The sequence below is a fragment of the Sorex araneus genome, chromosome 1 (assembly GCF_027595985.1).
Source record: "Sorex araneus isolate mSorAra2 chromosome 1, mSorAra2.pri, whole genome shotgun sequence".
Classification (NCBI taxonomy): Eukaryota; Metazoa; Chordata; class Mammalia; order Eulipotyphla; family Soricidae; genus Sorex; species Sorex araneus.
In genome coordinates, this window is record NC_073302.1 from 18,144,697 (window position 1) to 18,158,298 (window position 13,602).

The following is a 13,602-nucleotide window of genomic DNA, read 5'->3' on the forward strand; positions in this document are numbered from 1 at the left end:
TAGGTAGAAGTCTGTCTCTACAAATGTAGCTTCATTTTCATCAGCTCTGCTATGTTTAACAAACATCTCCTGTTTCATTAGTTGCCTTTATATATTGTTTGTAACAACTTTGTTACCTGCATCTTTACACACAACAGTGCAGAATTTCCCAGTGAATATTCATCTAAACATAGTGGGGGGGCACAGGGGCTCAGAGAAATGCTCAGAGAACCTGGGTCCACTCCAGGAATTTCTCAGTCTACTGCATTGGGTCAATGCTCAGGCCCAATGATGAAGTTGTTTAGGTTTAGCAAGACTGGGGATCACCAGTACCACATCCCACACTGCTCTGGGGCCTAGAAATAAGTGCGGTGCGGTAGATCAAACTTGCAATCAAACATGTGCCTCAGTCCTTTGAGATCTTTCCAACAGCCTCTACGAATACTGTCTTTTTGAAGGACCCTTAAGCCAAGCTCTTATATGCTTATGTCACCTTCTATTACAAAGCAACTGGATTTCATCTACCCTCCTTGTTACCCTCCCAACCTTTGTATAAATGTGTTGCCTCTGACTTGATTATTTCCTCAGGTCCTCATGATGCTCTTGCAACATTCCATCCCCTTCTTCAACCCCTGTGGTTTGAGTTTTGAGTATTTCTTCTGTCCAAATTAATTTTTCTTTCTGATTCCTTCTTGCACAGTCAGGAACTGAGCAACAGGGGGCGCTGCATTGTCCAGCAAGGAGGTGGGGAAATATTGTGTGAGCACCTATTCTTGTCCCATTCAATTGTCTCCCTCTCCTTGCATTTCCTGAACAACTGGTTTGGATTATTAAGCTACAGAGAATCAGTTAAGTAAATTATCTGAGATTACTCCTTTATAAGAGTCCAAGTTGGAAACACTGTCTTCTAACCTCAAAGCAGCTGTCCATTACAAAGGGTTGTAACCCAAGATAATGGGCATGACCTGGGGAGCATGCAAAAAAGAATTTTTCTCCTGGAGTAAGGCAAGCCCTTCAGCCACAAAAAAAGGGGAAACAAGTTTGGTGATAATTGGGAACAGATCTGCTAGTACTCAGGGGGTGGTGCTTAGTTCTGTACTCGGAGGCTCATTCCTGGTAATGCTAAGGGAAAACACACTCAAGGGTCTACACACTCAGAGTCTAAACTCAGGAGACATTCCAGGCAGTACAGAGTAATTTCTGTTTGCTCCATGCCCAGGGTTCTTGGTGGTGCTGGGGCGGGGGAGGGGGGGACCCTGCAGTGGGAATTGAACCCAGATCTCCTGCATGCAAAGCGTACACACCAGCTTTCTGAGCCGTTTGCATCCCAACACCTTCTGCTTAACTTTGCAGAATGAATAGAGAGACTCCTTGAAGCACTTGGTGCTCCGCTCCCCCAGATTTAGGTTCTGTTTGACAACGACACATCAGACATTTATCAGGTTGCATTTCCCTGTGGATTAAAGCCCCTAATTCCTGTTATACTAAAAACAATCAGGAACCTGGGAGATAGTACAGGATTTATGGTACATGCTCATCCATTTCATTTTTTAACACTGTGGCCTCTGAGCATTGCTGGGTGTGGTCCTATAAACTCCTGAGCATCCCTTGGGTGGTCCTAATGTTCTCTAGCACCCTGACCCCTAGGCAACATCTCATCCTCAAGCCCTTGAATTGAACCACCGGTCTGGTTGGCCAAGTATCACTGGGTATGGTCCCAGGGCTTACTAAGTACCACTTGGGAAGCCACAAAAGTGTTTAGCATTTTTTACATTAAAGACCAACAGAAACAACAAAGAATAACTCCAAACACCAGGACTGCTAAACAGTGCTCTGCTCCGAATGTGTGCATCCCTTCCACCCCGTTCACATGTAACAAATCAGTCATATGAGGTGGTGCAGCCTCTGCCAGGTGACTAGATCATGAGGTGGAAGAGCACTGACCCCTTTACAAATGGGATCAGTTCTCTGATAAAGGGAGCTCTTTTTCACCTTCCATCATGTGTGGGCACACAAGAAAATGCCAGCTATGAGCCTGCAATCCAGCCCTCCTCAAGAACCTTTCTGAATCTGCTCCTACCCCAATCTTTGTCTTCCAACCTCCCAGAGCCTTGGGGGAAAAAAAACCCAAAAACCATCAGTTGTCTGAAAGCCGCATCAGTCTGTGGTGTTTGGTTATAGCAACTGGAACACAGCAGCAAATACTTTCTTAAACCATCACTTATTTTTAAATTTTTTATGGAGATACTATGATTTATGATCCTGTTAATGCTGATTTTTGGTATACATAATTCCAACACCACACCCATCACCAGGTATCCCCCTTCCTCCCTCACGGTCCTCAATGCCCTCCCATCCCATCAACCCTAACTCAGTTATGTGGATTAGTTCTCCCATTATGTTGCTTCTGGCCCTTTCTTGCTATCTTGCTGGGTATCTTTAAGCCCCACCTATGAGAGAGATCCTTCTGAATCCATTGCCTTCCCTCTGGATGACTTCATTCAGCATGGTATCCTCTAGTCCCATCTAGTTCATGGCAAGTTGCATGATTTTCTCCTTTCTTAGAGTTGTTTAGTATTCCTTTTTATGTATACGTATATGCCAAAATGTCTGATCCATCCATCTGTAGTTGGGCATTTGGGTTATTTGTTTATCTTGGCTATTGTACTAAGTGCTGTGGTGATTGTAGGTGTGCATATATCAAATTCACAGTTTTATGTTTTGAGAGTAGATCCAAAAAGAGGTATCCCTGGGTCATATAAACCATAATTTGTTTGATCACCTCCAATGGGTGGGTGTGGAGGGTGACCAGTGGAAATATGGGAGGACCGGTTCAACAGTTGCAGTATTCTAAGTACAAGGATTGTTATTGTTGTTGGTTTTCTATTCAAAATACACCTTCTGCTAGTTTTTGAGTAGTTTAATCTATGGCCCTTGGCTGTTTTTCAGTGATGTGAGATACTTTCCTTATAATCAGTTAACCCTGGCCAAACCCTCTGCTCCACCTGGGGTCCTTGTCTACCAACTGACAATGGGGATTGAAGTAGGAAACTAGACTGATGGTGAAGACCACGTGGAAGAAGAGTCTGTGTAGGGTTCTGGCTTCTAGCAGGTATGAAAACGAGTCTGATTTGACTCTATTATCTGTCCTCACCCCCAGCTTGCCTTCAGTTATTAGAACTACATAACCATCTGCCTAAATCTTTGCTTCAGGAGACAGGTTCCACTCCCACCACTGCCACTCGCTCAGAAGACTTCCTTCAGAGACGATCTTTAGCTTTTGGCTTCTCATTTGACTGCAGTTTCTCTGCATTTGCCCCACTGACCAAAAGTGATGTGGTTTCTGCAGATGTAGGCTGACAAGGACCCTGTGAATGATTCATTACTTCCTGTCCTTTTCTCTGTTCTAGAGTAGCGTGTCATCTCCTCCATGTCCACCCCTACCTTGTTATATTTTATGACTGTGTCTTGCCCTCAAACACAGACATGTAAGCTCAATTCCAAAAGGCAAGAATGAGGGAGAGAGTCCAATAGGAATGTTTTCTAACTCACACTTTTTCTCTGTCCCAAATTGCCCTCAGAAGCAAGATCTCTGTCTAATACAGTGTCCACAGCTAATGGAATAACAGTGATTCTGAGATGAGAATGGTTGGTCCAAGATTGTACAATTCCCAGAGCAGGGGGCATCTGAGTCCAACCTTTGACTCCTTCACAAGCCATATCTGTCTCCAGTCTGGCATGCTAATACAGTGATGAAAAATACTTATTCATAATATGGGTGGTGTTCCTCCACCTTTTGCTTTGTACCCAGCTGATTGGGTGCTGTCTCAAAAGGGGAATATTTCCTTTCCAATTATGGCACTTGAGGAGAACGGTCATTCTGACCTATGATTTCTCCCTTCAAAGAAAGCTTGGCGCATGCCTGATCTAGCCTTTGATTTATAGATCTCTCTTGCCTACGATTTACGACCCAGTACACCCGCCATTGCACCCTCACTCCCCTTCCTGTTCCCCAGCGTATTCAAATACCTCCAGTTCTCTTCATGGCAGTAACATCTGAATTCTCATGGTGTTTTTTTTTTTCTATCTCAATGCAAGCCAAGGTGCCCAGACACTACACTGTGTATGAGGAAGAGAAACAGGGGATAATTTAGCAAGCTGACATTTGTTTAGTGCTCATTAGGTACAGATCCCTGTGCTCAGTGTTCAGGCCAGTCATTTAATTTATTCTGTCTTACAAAATATGTGTTCCCCAATTCGATTTTATAAATAAAAAACCAAAGCTCAGGGAGGAGATGGAATATGTTCCCAGTGGGTTATGCAGCCCCTGCATAATTTTGTTTCTGCTATAACATGCTACTTTGATTTTGACTTACACTCTAATTAAAGCTAAGAATATTATTCAGGTTTCTTCTCCCCCAGTCACTTCCAGCATTCCCATTCCCATTTTCTTGATTTGATAAGTAAGAGTTAGTGGCATGGAAGAACTTTTCCAAGCTCCACATTTGTTAGAGGGGGACTAATACTGGAATTTGTGTTTCCAGAACCAATAGGTCCTGATTCTAATTTGGTCTTTGTTACTAACTTAAGATGTTCCTTTGTGAAAATTATTTTCTGACTCCAAACTTGAGTGTCCCCTTAGCCACTCAAAGGGAGGCCTGGTCTGACTGAGTTCTAAGATTGTCTCTGAGGAAATGACTGTAACTTTGCCTTTGGAGAAAAATCATGTTTAGGCATGTTGGAGAGATTGCCCTTTCCAATCTCATTTTGTACTCATGGCAGTTTTTTTTTATAGCTGTCTGGATAAAACAGTGATCCTCTATTACCCAAGAAATAAAATACTACATCATGGCTTAGAAGATCCTGAAAGATCTGATCTCGGTCAAATAAATTGGGCTCTTGACCTTAAAAAAATGCTTTTCACTGACCATTTCAAACAGTTGGTGGTTTATATTCTTTCTAGTCTAATTTTGGATTCATGCTTTCCTTATACTCCCCATCTGCTTAGAAAAAAAAGTTTGTTCATTGAAGAACTAACTCAAGGTTGCCTAACTCAAGGTTGCACATCAGTCTCCAAACTAGTTGCATACTCTTGAAGCTCTTTTCATGTTCTCCAGTCTATTACTCTGCCCCTAACTCATTGTGCCAGTCTGACTGTCCCTAATTGCTGACATATCAAGATTCTCAAGGCTTAATCCAATACACAAAAGGTTTTAATGATGATGACAATGATGAGAGGTGGTGATGCTTTCTAACATGTATCAGGCACTTTTGTACGAGTTTTGCGGGGGCTATTTTATTTCTCCCTTACCATAACCCTAAGAGGTGGACTGAATTTGTGAGGAAGCAGAGAGTGAGTAGCTTCCTAGGTGCCAGGGGAAACACTTAATACCAGGATGTGGGTGTGTCCCTAACTCAACCTCTTCCTGACAGTCTTTTCCCCTTACACCCTACTTCATTTCTCCGTCAGGCAGCAAGACTGTTTGCAAGTAAACAGTCAGTACCTGTCAGTCCTATCAGTCTACTACTTAAAAAACTCAGACATAAACCCTTTCCCACTGGCCTTGAAGACAATAATAATAGAAAATATTATTTGGAAACATGGGCCTCCTCCACCCAGACCCCCCATTTTAAAGTAGCTTGGCAGTCACACCCAGAAACTGCCCCTGGAGCTATGTAATCCCATCAATGGCCAAGATCCAGACACTATATAAAACAAAGCTCCCAGAAGCGCGTGACCTCTTTTAGTTTAGCCCACTGATGTGCCTAAAGCAGCACACATGTATTTGGTTTTAACATACTTGCTTGTATTCTCTGATATACATTCTCCGTTCCTCTCGGAGAGCCTTGCAAGCTACCGAGAGTATCTTGCTTACACAGAAGAGCCTGGCAAGCTCCCCATGGACTATTTGATATGCTAAATACAGTAACAGTAACAGGTCTCATTTTCCTGACCCTGAAAGAGCCTGCAGTCATTGGGAAAGACGAGTAAGGAGAGGCTGCTAAAATCGCAGGGCTGGGGCGAATAGAGATGTTACTGGTGCCCGCTTGACCAAATCAATGAACATCAGGATGACAGTGACAGTGATTGATTGACACATACTTTAAATTTTTTTTTTCCGAAAACAAGCCTTTGTGGTCAATACATTGATCGGTCTACTTTATAAGTAAGGAAACTGAGGTGCAGTTTCTAAGTAAGAAAACTGATTGAACTGCTTAATTTGACGCATTATTACAGAGCTAGTACCTGCCTGAGCTGGGATTAATATGCTTGAAGTGGGATTAGTACCTGAGCAGTCAGGCCCTAGAGCTGTGCAGGGCCCCATTCTTCTCTTCCTCCAATGCCCAGTTTTGAAGCTGGGTAAAATGCTCCTGCCCAGCTTACTGCTGTGCTCCTCTGCACCCTGGCACCCTAATTCTTAGAATTGTTGTGCTTGCTCTTTCTCTGCATTTCTTCTAACCTGCCTGTCATGCCTTTGACCTTGTCTCTTCCTATTCCTTCTACTCAATGATGAGATGCAACATGGCTTCCCCTTCTCGCAGGAAGCCTTCCTGATAGGCCCAATCCCACTCCTGTGCCCACTGATTACCCACAGTGCCCAGGCCTCCCTCCACCATTGTTGTCACCTATGGAACCTATGGTATAAGATTCCATTTTTGTCTTTGGCACTGAAGAGTCAAAAGCTCTGCCCTCTCACTTGGTTTTTATTTTTGTTTGGGGGCAGAGGCAGGGGGACACATCTGGCAGTACTCGGGACTTACTCCTGGTTCTGCACTCAGGGATCACTCCCGGCAGGCTCAGAGGACCATGGCACGGGAAGGTGTGTGTGTGGGGGGAAGGTTATGCAGGAAACGAACCTTGTAGGTTGGTAGCCTACAAGCCAAACACCACACTTGCCATTCGATCTCTGTAGCCTGCCCTCTCATGTGAGTTGGGCGAGCAACCACAGACACCACCCCCTCCCCTTCTTCTTTTTCCCATCCCGGGATCCCTGTATGTCAAATGAAGCCATACTCGCAGAGACACCACTTCTACTGGATGAAAAGCTGTTCGGGAACAGAGTAAGGAATCAAAGAAATGGGGCTGAGGGAAGGAGGGAGGGAGTGTGTGAGAAATCAGCTCCCTGGGCTCCTCTCAGGGAGGGGCCTGCCCAAGGGGAGAAAGAACCATGTGTGGAGTAGCACCAACAGCACCAGCAGTGACTCCAGTGCGATTACGAAGCTGTGAATTCTTGGCACCTCAGGAAATATTCCACCCAAACGGTAAACTATACAGAGGACTTTTTGAATGGCACCTCATAAATCACGCCCACAAAACATACACCCGCAAGCTCGGCCCTCCTCCAACTGCCACACAGGTGCTTCACACAGTCTCCCATTTGTGGGGTCTGTTGTCATAAAAATGCCTGCCCTCCTGGGGTCTCATGGGGGCACAGAGGGGACGGCAAGAGAAGGCACTTTGCGATATTTGGAATCCCTGAGCATCTCCAAGATAAGCTAGCGGAGAGAAATATGTGGAGTCCCTCTGGAAACGTGCAAACCTGCGCTTGAGGTTGCGCAGGGGTGGGACCAGGCCAAAGGGCCTCCCTCCAGCCCTGCTAAATCAGCCTCCGTTTCCACATCTTAAACTCAAGGAGGAGGTCAAACTAAGTCAGTGGTGCTCAAATGGGTTATTGGGCTCCCTGAGGCCATTATTCGGCAGTGTCTGGAGACAATTTGATTGTCCTGACTGAGGCAGGGAGTACAGTGGGCATCTGGTGGGCAGAGGCCCCAGGGAAGCTTCTCAACAACTTGCTGTAAGACAAGCCTCCCAACAAAGACTCATGTGGGCCCCATGTCAAAAGCACTGCTGTTGAGAAACCCTGGACAAAGGGATCCCCATGCTCTGTGCTAGCTCTCAATGTCTCTGTGACCAGCAGCGGCCCTTGGGGACTCTGTGGTGTTGGATAATGGGCTGGCGGGATTCTCCTACTGATGGTCACCGCAGGGCACAGAGACTCTAGCTCTAACCAGTGTCAGGGTGACTGTGGCTCGGAAACATCTGAGCCATTCTTCATGAGAGCAGCTGTCATTTCTGGGGAACCTCCCCTGGAACCGACTTTTTGGGTCTTTCTCATAGTTAATCATAGCCAGAGGATTAAGGGAAGATCAGCATCACCCTCGTAGAGCTGACAAGGGAGGAGGCAGAGGAATTTTCTTGTGGGGTATTACACGGATTCAGGCTTTAATCAAAGGAAGCACCGAGAAGACCCCTTGATGACAGAGAGAAAAGCCAGAGAGAATTGAGACTCTCCAAGAGCAGCCAGTTAGGAGGGTGTTTGGGTCAGATCCTGAAGATCCAAATCCACGTGAGCATGATTCAGGTCACTTGCTGTCCCTTTCTGAGGCTTGGAGGATCACACCCCTCAAAAATGAATGGGAAAGAAAGTGAGTATGCTCAGGGCTGTTGAGAAGATTTAAGTAACAATTTTCAAATGTATGTAAAGTAGACCCATTAATGAAAGATAGCAGCGGCAGCAGCACCAGCGCCCATGTGGCGTCCGCCATTTTCTAGGACTCACAACCCAGAGGTACTCGCTTTGTAGTGACGTGGCGCGCAAGAGATCATGGGATGGGGGTGTTACTGGCATGCCCTCGGCCCAGATGGGATCCAGAGCAGCCGCACACGACACGGCCCCTCTGCTCCAGGAGGTCTACTAACCCATTTTGGCACCCCAGAGACTTATAGAAATGCATCTAGACTGTAAACTGAGCTAAAACAACAGAAATCCAAAACCACTCGGCCGAGCTCCTATAATCTTCATTATCAGCCATGGAAAACAAACTATCAAGTGATGCCTTTTCAGCATGTTTGATTGTTGGGGGGAAATTCCAAATAATAATTGTCAGCTCTCTGTTGAAATGTTGAATGTATCCAAAGTATAGAGAGAATAAAGTGAAGATCAATGGCCACTCAGTTGCATGTGGGGAGAGGGGGATATATTGGGGTTCTTGGTGGGGAAACAGGGGCACTGGTGAAGGGATGGGGGTTGATCATTATATGACTGAGACTTAAACCTTAAAACTTTGTAACTTTTGATTCAATAAAATTAAAAAAAAATTAAAAAATAAAGTAGACCCATCAAGCGTCCACATGACAAGGAGTCACTTCTGAGCACAGGGCCAGGAGTAGCCCCTCAGTACTGCAGAGTGTGGCCCAAACATCTGGTGGGCAAAGGCAAAACCCTCTGGACGCTCTGTGAGGCAGAAGGGCTAAGTAGAGTGAGACTTGAAGATCCAGAGACAACATAGTGGGAAAGCAATTGGGTTGCTGTTGGGGAGTGAGAAGGAAAGGAGTTGGGGTCCTTGGTGGAAAGATTTGAGTACACTCGTGATGGGTGCGGCATTGGAATAATTATGTGCCATCTTTACTCAATTGTAAACCACAGAAATTTCAGTCAATTGAAAAGAAGTGCTAGGTGGAAGTTGATACCTTTCTACCCCACCTCCCTCATCTGTTGCCCAATTTGGAGAGGACCATCTGTAAGGGAATTTCTGAAGAGCTGTTTGAGAGGTCACAGGCAGTCCAGGAATGGCTTGGACACGGACAGTTCCCAAGAAGTCACACCCCCTCACATCTTCAAGGCCTAAGCGGATTCCCTTGCCCCTCCACTCCTTCCCCTGGGGCCTGCCACGGCTCTGACCCTCCCCCTCACTGCTGTCTCCTCCTCCCTTTCAGGAAGGCCCACCTGATTCTACGGCGGCTGGAGAGGGTGAGTGGACACTGTTCCAGTCTCCTGCGAAGCGCCCACATCCAGAGCCGGGTGGACACCGTGCCCTACCTGTTCTGTCGCAGCGAGGAGGTGCGGCCAGCGGGCATGGTGTGGTACAGCATCCTCAAGGACACCCGAATCACCTGCGAGGAGAAGATGGTGTCCATGGCCCGGAACACGTACGGGGAGTCCAAGGGCCGGTGAGGGAAGGTACCACCCTCCGAGAGCACAGAGACCCTCCAAGGGAGGGAGTGCAGGACGCTCGCAGACCCTGGGGCCTGGGTGGGCTGGGGGGCAGCTGAGGAGGGGCCAGCCGCCAAGGCCCACCAGCAAGGCCAAAGCAAACACTTTCTCTTGTGGATAGCCAACAGAGAACTTTGTAATCACTGGATTACTTTCTTTCTCCCTCTTATCTCTTTTATTATATTTTTTTTCCTTCTAAGCTATTATTTGACTCTTTCAAAGCCTCTCCTTTTTAAACTTTTTTCTCATGGATGGTGAGCAATCCCAAGGCAGGAGACCAAGCGGCCTTTCCTCTTAATCCTTCCTCCTGCCGTGCACAGCTTCTTTCCTACCCTGGAGCCCCGGTGGGGAACTGATGGAGACTCTCTCACCTCTTGGACATCAGGAAGGAGCACCCCCTCCCCCAAGCATCACTCCCCCCCAAGGAATGTTGCAGCGAGGAAGCTTGGGTCTTTAGGACTTTTTGTTTTTCTTTCCCAAGATCCTGTTGAGTTCACAGGACCCCTGCCTCTTCCTGCTACCTGTCGGTCTACACAGAGACCTGGCAGGAATTTCATGCATTAAAAAATTCCTATCGTCTCTCTAGCTGCTTTCTTGGGTAGTGTTTCTTACTGTTGGGGTGAGGGACATGTGTGTGTGTGTGTGTGTGTGTGTGTGTGTGTGTGTGTGTGCGCCTTCATTTATTCACTTAACAAGGATTTATTGATGGTATACTCAGCACCAGGCATATAACCAAAGACATAACATCTTCCTGCCTTCTGGGAATGTACAGTCCAGCAGAAATGATGGGCATGCAATTGGTGGTGGTAGGCAGAGCAAGTGGACAGCAGAGATGCTTGAACTCATGTCTGGATCATGGGACAACCTGGAGAGATGCTGAGATGTTTCTCGATGGAGTGACCACTAAGTCTAAAGAATGAGGAGGGATAATCCAGGCAGAGTAAGAGAAAGGACGGATTTGCTACTGGTGGAAGGGGTAACACGAGTAAGTAAACACCCAGAGTTAAGAGAAAGGTTAACTCCTTCAAGGGCCAAAAGATTACACTGAAAAATCATTGTAAATGTGTCTAGAGGGTAAATGGGAGCTTGGCTATGTATTGGAAAACTAATTTCCATGTAGTTTGGGGGGAAACTACTCCAGCTACATGGTTGCCACAAAGTTAGAGAAAGAAGTGATATACTTTGAATTCTGAGGTCATGGGAGAAGATATTGCACCACTGAAAAAAATCTTTAAAATGCACTTGTACTACCTCTAGAGTGATACCTAGGATGCCAGAGAACATGAAGAAGGGTTATCAACTCTTTTTTCCCCCTTATTCCTTTTTCTTGAATCACCTTGAGATACACAGTTACAAAGTTGTTCATGGTTGGGTTTTAGTCATAGAGTATTGCAGCACTTATCCCTTCACCAGTATACATTTCTCACCACCAATATCCCCAGTTTCCCTCCTACCAACACCCCACACCCCCAGCTTGCCTGCCTCCTCCTCTTCCTCCTTCTACTTCTCTCTCTCTCTCTTTCTCTCTATCTCTTTCTTTCATTTTGGTCTTTATGGTTTGCAATACAGTTGCTGAAAGGTTATTATGTATATACCTTTACCTACTTTTAGCACTCAGTTCTTGTCCAGAATGATCATTTCCAACTTTCATTGTCATGGTGGTCCCTTCTCGTTACACACTCTTAATATCCTGCAGCAGCTCAGAGAAATTAGCCTTCTGAGGAGGTGGAATATGGTTCAGGTATTTCACAGTGCAAGACTCACCTCCCTGCAAAAAAGAAGAGAGCAGGGCACTTTGGCATCTCTAGTAGAAAAATGATTGCCTATGAGTAAAAAATTAACACTTAACCAGATGTCTATGTCTCAATTTTGATAAGAGCTGGTGAGATCAACATGCCCTTCCAAAGAACCTGAGGGTTCCTTCCCTTTCCTGGACTCCACATGAGGGAGATGAGGCAAGAGATTATCCCAAATGATTTAGGTGGCCAAATTCATCTTGCTCTCCCACAATCTCTAAGTTCCAAGGTGTTCTGTTAGGCTTTACCGTTACACGTTTACACCTCATCAAATGTGCAGGTGGACTTTTTTTACTTAATGTTTATTTATTTTTTTATTTTATCTTTTTTGCTTTCTGGGTCACACCTGCTGGTGCTCAGGGGTTACTGCTGGCTCTGCACTCAGGAATTATTCCTGGCGGTGCTCGGGGGACCATATGAGATGCTGGAGATTGAACCCTGGTCAGCCGCATGCAAGGCAAACACCCTACCCAATGTGCTATAGCTCTAGCCCCACTTAATGTTAATTCTCCCATGGGGGAAGGATTTTCAGGCTACACCCAGTGATGTTTAAGAGCTACTTCTGGCTCCACTCCCGATGGTGCTTAGAAGGACCACAGGTGATTCCAGGCATCGAATCTGGATCAGCCACATGCAAGGCAAGAATCATAACCTCTGTGCTATCTCTCCTACCCCTGAAGGAAGAGTTTAGATAAGTTAAAGCCTAAAGAAAGAATTTCCATTATCTGACTTCATGCTTGTCTTTTCCAGTTGCCTATCTTAATCAGTTATGGTGTCCCAAAAGACCATATACTGTTACTTATGACTGATCCAGACTTGCTGTTTCTTTTTCTGGTGCTCTGAGATCAGGACAACAAATGGTATCTTTAGTGTCTGGCAGAACTCCTCTTCCTATTTCTTAGCAGCAGAGTCTTCTCCCTAAGTCAGCACCCTCATGCCTAATCATTTCCCCAAAACCTCCCAGTCCTAACATCATCATATTGGAGATTCGGTTTCAACATAAAGTTTGGGCTCACACATTCCATCTAAACTCTGATCACTTGTCAAATCCTATTCTCAATTCTATTCTGAATACTCTTTCCAGAACCTTAGGTCTCAGACCTCACCAAATCACCCCATTGTTCTAGACCCAAACTGAAGGAATAAATGAGCTCAACAGTCACAGAAAATTAAGCTCCCCAATGTATTAGAATTGTGATCTAAGCTTGATTATGTTTGAATTGGACTCAGTTGCTTTTCACCAGCTATTGCCCCTGGCTAAGTAGTTTGACATTTGAACCCCACTTTCCTCATTTAAAAAATGGGGTCAACGACAGTCTGACCTCACAGAGTTGTTATACAGTCTGAAAGAGACAATAACCATATAATGTGCCCAGCACAATATATAGTCTTTTTATCCCTCCTCCTAATAAAGACATTTACCCAGCTCTATGAGTCTATGAGAGTTGACCCAGAAACTCTGGCTGGAAAAGAACTAGAAAAATCAAAAGAGGGAAAAATTAGTGATTAGCAACTTTCTGAACTATATGAATTGTGCACAGTATCAACAGCTTAATTCAACAGTATCAACATGGCCATGATGGTAGAATTCAATGCAGAAGCAAGAATCTATGGAGAGGTATGGGGTTTTGCCAGAAACTCTCAGAAACATATCCCGTGGTCTCTGGTGAGTTGCTAAGCATGCCACTGAGCTGATCCCTGAGATTATCCTCCATCAGACTGTCCCCACCTTCCCCTTGCCCTCTCTGACTTGCAAGTCCTTTGAATGACACTGGAGAATCAGTTCCCCATCCCAGTAAGACTCTCAGGAGTGAGATTTCAGAAATCTGGCA

The 13,602-nt window shown here is 45.5% G+C and overlaps 1 protein-coding gene across 4 annotated transcripts in view; it reads left to right on the forward strand.

Moving 5' to 3' along the window:
• The window catches only part of ASTN2 (astrotactin 2), a 1,092,638-nt gene extending 1,082,079 nt beyond the window's left edge, over positions 1 to 10,559 (forward strand). For all 4 annotated transcript variants that reach the window (XM_055128058.1, XM_055128127.1, XM_055128183.1 and 1 more), the window contains one exon: positions 9,698 to 10,559. In XM_055128058.1, coding sequence (XP_054984033.1) covers positions 9,698 to 9,935 — 238 coding nt within the window. In that variant the 3' untranslated portion in view covers positions 9,936 to 10,559. The remainder of the gene's footprint in view (positions 1 to 9,697) is intronic.
• Positions 10,560 to 13,602: the final 3,043 nt, after the last annotated feature.